This window comes from Alnus glutinosa, chromosome 5, assembly GCF_958979055.1.
Source record: "Alnus glutinosa chromosome 5, dhAlnGlut1.1, whole genome shotgun sequence".
In the NCBI taxonomy this organism is placed as follows: domain Eukaryota; kingdom Viridiplantae; phylum Streptophyta; class Magnoliopsida; order Fagales; family Betulaceae; genus Alnus; species Alnus glutinosa.
The window spans coordinates 3,478,657-3,485,427 of record NC_084890.1 but is presented as its reverse complement, the minus strand read 5'-3'; the positions used below and the strand labels follow the sequence as shown (position 1 = coordinate 3,485,427).

The 6,771-nt window shown below is 34.2% G+C and overlaps 1 protein-coding gene across 1 annotated transcript; it reads right to left on the bottom strand.

Annotated features, from left to right (window-relative positions):
* Window positions 1–1,050: 1,050 nt before the first annotated feature.
* On the bottom strand, window positions 1,051–6,423 carry LOC133868364 (cysteine-rich receptor-like protein kinase 10). The gene is made up of 7 exons (XM_062305249.1): window positions 5,535–6,423; window positions 3,375–3,515; window positions 3,166–3,287; window positions 2,768–2,978; window positions 2,074–2,311; window positions 1,609–1,759; window positions 1,051–1,522 (listed from the first exon to the last, which is right to left on the bottom strand). The coding sequence occupies exons 1-7, from the start codon at window positions 6,391–6,393 to the stop codon at window positions 1,187–1,189; spliced, it is 2,058 nt and encodes a 685-aa protein (XP_062161233.1). The 5' UTR covers window positions 6,394–6,423; the 3' UTR covers window positions 1,051–1,186.
* Window positions 6,424–6,771: the final 348 nt, after the last annotated feature.

The window sequence follows — 6,771 nt, the reverse complement described above, 5'->3', positions numbered from 1 at the left end:
AGTTGGACTTTTGGCCCGCTGTTTGGGCTAGTTTTGCAATTGTGTGTGTTTGGCAAAGATTTTTTGGGTGATTTTTTATTTTATTTTTTATTTTTTATTTTTTTGAGTAGCAGTAAGAAGTGATTAATGTGATACAAAGTTTTTTTTTAAGGAAAAATAAAATTTTTGTTTGGTAATGGATTTTTTGTTAAAAAAAAAAAAAAATAATAAATTATTGATGTGATATAAAAAGTTAAAATATTTTGAAGTTTTTTTTTTCTTTTTTTAAGAGAAAAGTGGGGGTGGAAAAATTTCAAATGAAATTGATACTATTCATTATATGGTCAGGATTAAAGTTAATGTATCTAATGCTGTATATAATTTTACATAGTTAAATTTTTAAAAGACTTTTCAACTTTGACTTCATATACACTGTTAGATGAGTAATTTTACATATACATTAAATGTCCATTAAAAAATGAGGTGCCTTTTAAAATCACCGTTTGATCAAAATTATCATTTGAATAATCACACGCCCAATAGTAATTTTAAAAGCCAACTCATTTTTTAATGGACATTTCATGAATACTTAATGTACATGTAGAATTACTCTTATTAGATACACCAACCTCAAATACTGACATTTCATTAAATGAAATAGAAATGATCTTATTCCGTGGAGAAATGAGTTACCAAACAGAGCCAATTATTATCTTTGGGCTTCACACACGACTTCGACACTCTTGGCTGTCCCACCTTCCCCAATCCGCCTGAATGTTTTTGTTATGTTTCATTAACGAACGATCCACCTACTAAATAAGAAAGAAAAATGATTTTTGCACAACATGACACATTGGTGGGAGTTATGCATGTATAACCCACATGCATAGGTCCTACTAATGTACCTTGTTGTACACCTTTATGGTGTGCAACTAACACATCCCAATAAGAAATTAATTGCTAATTGCTACACTAATCGAGGTGGAGGAATAGGTCCTGCCAATGACTGGTAAAATGGGTCAACTTCAAACCTAATGATCATTTGTTTTTTCTTGTTTGGTCAATTATGCATATCGAATTTCAAGCCTATTATTATGTTCATGATTCATGAAGTCTGAATTCTTTCAATACTCGTAACATACAACTCACGTACGGTTGAAGTACCATGACTTAAGAAATGGGAAGCCCTTACTAACCTCTACCCACACTATCGAGGGTATAATTCACTAATCGATGCTTCATTGACAGACAAAGGCGTTGATTTGCTTGTAGTAGATTGATCTGATTCCAGCTCGCTTAATGGCTTTTCCTCTGTTCGACTATGAAGGAAATATGATGGTTGTCGAAGAGGTGATGGGAAAGAAGCAGATTGACTGTTAAGCATGAAAACTATGGATGCCATGGTAGGTCTGTCAGCTGGATCATCCTGCACAGACAGTACGCCAACATGGAGACATCTGACGACTTGATCTCTTGAGTAAGAATTTTCCAAATTTGGATCCAACACTTTCAACGGCGTTCCATTCGTCCAGTGTTTCCAGGCCTGCACCATTTGCACAAGTAATGATGTTAATTTTCATGCATTAACATAAGAAAACAAAATCAGAATATTTGGTTCATACTACTCACATAGCTGAAAAGGTCGTCTTCACCATTTGATTGACAGAAAGAACTAACTTTCTTGCCACTTATAATTTCAAGAATTAGGACACCAAAACTATATACGTCGGACTTTACGGAGAATTGTCCATGCATAGCATATTCTGGAGCCATGTAACCACTACAAACCAGCATCATGGAAACAACATTAATATTAATTATAAGTAAGACATGCTCACTTGTCTATAAACAATGCAATGCACATAACATCTTTGATTGACAACATTAATCCCCATATACATTCATGCAAGCCTCCTAAAACTATTAGAATGAAATAATATGAGCCTCCTAAAACATTTTTTTTACCTTAACAGTAATTAATTTGTTAGTATAAAAAGAAAAATTGAAGTAACCTATATCTTGATTCTAAAACCATGTCTTTCGCTTACAAATAACCTTTTTTGTTGCATAAATGGGCAAACATTAAAAACTTACTATGTGCCGACAACCCTATTTGTGTTTCCTTGGGTTTGATCAACTCCAAAAATCTTTGCCATCCCAAAATCTGAAATTTTTGCATTCATGTCTCCATCTAACAAAACATTACTGGCTTTAAGATCACGATGTATAATTCTAAGTCGAGAATCTTCGTGAAGATAGAGAAGCCCTCGAGCGATCCCTCCAATAATATTATAACGGCTTGACCAATCAAGTCGTTTTTGACTTGCAGGATCTGTACATTCATCAAAACTCAATACTCGGGTTAGAATAATCAACTCAAGTCAGATAAATATTTAACTTATTCATCTAATTGAAAAAAAAAAAATCAAATGAACTAAATACTAATATAGAAAAACATTTTAATATAGTTATGTCTTGTTAGTTCATCAACACGTACTCAATGAATTTGCTAATAGCTATTTGCTTTTGGAAACAAAAAACAAACTGTAAGATGAACCTTTCTTTAATGTATTTGATCTTCTCTGAAGTGAAATCTTCTTATTGTTTTTGTTTTACTATTTTTGAATAATGACAAGAAATTCAGTATGCGCAGCTATGCATATATAATTAACATATGGGTAAATTCCGAATACTTGAATTGTCCTTCACCCAACCACTAGTGAAAACTAAAGCCTCACAATTCATATCACATGCAAGAAAATTAAAAGTATGTTGATAAGGGACAAACCATATAAAAAGTAGTCTAGGCTTTTGTTGGACACAAATTCGTAGACAAGAATATTTTCTTCTCCTTGCAAGCAAAATCCCAATAGCCTTACAAGATTTCTATGATGAAGCTTGGCTACTAATATAATCTCAGTTTTAAATTCTTCTTTTCCTTGTCCAGAACTTCTCGATAGCCTCTTCACAGCTATTTCTTGTCCATTAGGAAGTATACCCTGAAAATGTACTTTAACTAGTCATTACAACAATTTACCATTTACAGTTCATATAATCCAAACAACAAAAGCTTCAGCAATGTCAGATTTTGATGCATAAAATTATATTGATCATGATCATGTGTACTTAAATGAGTAGAATCCTTACAAAAAGAAGCTAAACAAACAATGAAAACGAATCTTGTACCTTATAAACCGCACCAAATCCGCCTTCACCAAGTTTATTATCATCTGAAAACTTGTTGGTGGCAATTTCAATTGTAGCAAGATCAAATTGCAAGGACTCTACAGTAGTAATATCATTAGCACCTGCACAACAAAACGCTAAATGTGAGTAACTTCAAGTGTAACATTAAGAACAACAGGAATGCACAAATCAACTTATCTTTCGTTTACCATTTTCTTCCTGTATAGCATCGTACTTCTTTCTTGCTCTCCTACTAATAAGAAAGCAGTAGCCGGCAACGAATAGCAGAATCAAGAGAGAAATCGGAATGACAATGGCAATAATTGTCACCGTTGAGATTTGATCTTTTCCTGCATAAACAATAGTCACTTGGATTGATAATTAAGCTAAAGTGCAGAATGATTTAGAACTAGAGGTACTTCTAATTAAATATACCGAAAGTGTTAGTTAGAATACTATACAGCACTAGATATACAGTCTTGATTAATTAGTTGTGACAAAAGCTTAACATATATTCTAAAGTCGAAACTAAAAGTAGCTACGGGCAATGAACAGAGCAACATATATATTTGGTATGATATATACAAAGAACTTCATTAAAATTAAATGGCTAATTTTAGCTCCATTCATTTAGATATGGCGGCCGGTCTAGAACCATATTCTTCGATGCAGACAGGGAAATAATCGACCTACTGCTTGTGATGGCTAATTTCTTAATTAGTCGATTGATATTCTGTATGTATTTTGGACTCTTAAGCTTGTTAAATTAGTCGATTAATTATCTAAAATAACGGGATTTGATTTGTATTTGAAATTATTTAAACATATGTGAAGCTCTAAAAATATAGCAGTGTACTCAAATCATATTATCAATGAAAGATGTAGGTCAAAAGCTGAACCACTTTAATCTCTGTGTTTTCTCTCTTTCCTTTATCTCTCTATATTATTATTAGTGTCTATATGGTATCAAATCTATATGCTAATGCTAGTTGTTCGATCTTGAATTGCAATTTTTAATTTGTTTTTTTTTTGTTACTGGTATTATGTTTCGGATTGATTTCATCAATCAGTCATGAAAACCCCTTTGTTTCTTTTATTGATTTCCTTTAATTTTTTGTTTGTTATTTTTTTTAAAAAAAAATTGAAAATGCCAGTGGCAAATGGCAATCTAGTCTGTCCCAAGGGAAAGAACATTGCTCCCTAACATTAGATCTCTAGATCTCTTTTGTTCTCCGTCCTTTTCTCTCTTTTTTTTTTTCTCATTCTTTTTTTTTTTTTTTTTCTCCACATGTGATAAGCTAATTAAGCTCTTTGCATACTTCTCATTATTTTCTTTTCCTTTAATCATTACAGAGGAATATTTGTTGTGCTATTCACAATCTTTAACAGATTGAAAGAAGTTTGTGTTTCAAGGAGTGAAGAAAAAAAAGGAAAAAAAAAGAATTAGTTGTTTGTGTGGTGAAGCAAGGCATGAAAAAAAAAAAAAAAAAAAACAAGAAGAAGAAGAAGGCCCAAGAAGCATATGTGTGGGCCATGGAGCCCATTTCCGTCCCATAATTGGCCTCGTTCCGACCAATAAAAAGCCAATGTCCGAATTTCGGTCAAAGTAGCTAATGTCGACTGAACAGTCGTCGATATCAAAATACTTAAAAGAATAAAAATCTTTTGAAATAACTGTTAATTTGTATTCTATAAATTAAGAAATTTAGATAATTTGATTATTGAAATTAAGAAATTTGATTTGTATTTTAAATTATTTAAACATTTGTAAAGCTCTATAAATAAGCATTTGTACTCGAATCATATTATCAAGGCTTTTTTTTTTTTAAAAAAAAAATGTAGCTTATAAGATTTTAACATATAAATATGAGTCATCTGCCCAAACATCTTAATTTCAATGTTTTTTTCTCTTTTCTTCGTCTTTCTTTATATTATTATTAATTTCTATAAAGTTGACCGACTTTCAATAATTAACAAAGTAGAATAGGCGTAACCCACTTAATTGGTCGTGACCTAACCCACTTGATTGTACCTAATTTTCCCAATCTTCTAAAATTTGAATGGCTCGGATCAAACAGCATTCATACTTTTGTAATGTTAATATATTATTAAATAATTAAATTTATCTCTTTTATCCCAATAACCTTTTTAGTTAAGTGGTGATTTATCACATAAGCCAAAATCTTTTGATAAAAAAAAAAAAAAAAATCCCATGAAAGTTGCTAATTAAATTTAAAAGCTCACTCCCCGTTGTCCCCAACGTTAAAAATAGCATCGGATCTTACATTTTCTTTCATTTATTACTTTTTTCAATTTAATTTTTAATGTGGCACTCATGAAAGAGAAAAAGAGAAGGGAAAAAACTCTACCTTTGGATGTTGTTACTGATCCAGGAGGTGGAGGAACAATTACTGGTGGAGTAGAAGGCGTTGGCGCCGATGTGTTTGATGACTGGTAAAACGGGTACACTTCAAATCTGACGTTACAACTAGGAAACAGAACTCTGCCCCCTTGCTTTCCCCCACAACAACCCGGCAGACTCGCTATCGCTCTCTGGAGACAGCTACTACAATCGAAACCCGACAGGTCCGGCGTGCACTGGCCGAGGGTGTACAGCGTTTGCAACGCTGTGAAATTCGCTTCTTTCGTTCCAAACTTTTTGCTAGCAGACCCAACTTTTGAAATCCCGCTTGCCATGTCGTTCATCGTTGTCCTCACCAGCTGGTCAAACCGGCTTGGCTCCGTTATATTAATCGTGTTCCACATGTAAATGCCAGGGTCGGTGACCATGCTGGAGAAGAAGTATTGGTTTGCGTAGCGTAACATGCAGTATTCGTACCAAGCCACGGCGTCTTTTTCCTTGGAGCAGCGTTCAACTACGTCTTTAGTTGCGCTGGAAACGCAGTCTTGGCATACTTCGGTGGAGACGTCGCCGCGGCAGAGGAAGAGGCCGTAGACCGTGTCGACGGAGTTCAGCGAAGAGGCGGTGGTGTTGTAGAACCCTGTGCTGCTTGTGGCGTTGGAGGTGAGGGAAGCAAGGAGGCGATTGAGGTTTGATTGGTAGGTGCTGTTGGCTGTGAAAGTGGTTGTGTTGCATTCATGGTAGAGGTAAGTTGCAGCAGCTTCAGTTCCGGTTTGGCTAAGAAAGGTGATCATCAAGGAGAAGACCAAAAGGGTCGTCATGCAGAGGTTGAAGCAAGGCAATCCCAGTATAGTGACCAACATCATGCTCTTAATTTGCAGCTATGGGGTTGAGAAAATTTGATAGGTTAGGATCAGTACGCCAAATGAAGATTAATTTCCGAAGATATATACACAAATTAACATTAATTCGGATCCATTGACGCGTGCTTTCGCGTCAATAAACCAAGTCAAGCTACCTACTTGTCAACGAGGAAAGATGTGACATTGGAAAAGACCTTAGCACTCAGAAAGTAAGAAAACAATTAAATGTGGTAGCTGGACCTGGAATTATGCTTGAAGTATCCTGGATATTTCATTTCAATTTGGGAAGAAAAAAAGTTCCTCAAAATTTCAGGGCTAGTTTGGCAACCCATTTTCATTCTCCCTCTATTTCTTTCGCTTCTTCCAAAAATATCAAATAAA

Coding starts and splice junctions, on each gene's coding strand:
- LOC133868364 (XM_062305249.1), bottom strand. CDS start 6,393: ATGATGTTGGTCACTATACTGGGATTGCCTTGCTTCAACCTCTGCATG. Junction 2,312..2,767: donor CCTAGACTACTTTTTATATG/GTTTGTCCCTTA, acceptor ATGAATGTACAG/ATCCTGCAAGTCAAAAACGA. Junction 1,760..2,073: donor AATAGGGTTGTCGGCACATA/GTAAGTTTTTAA, acceptor GCTGGTTTGTAG/TGGTTACATGGCTCCAGAAT.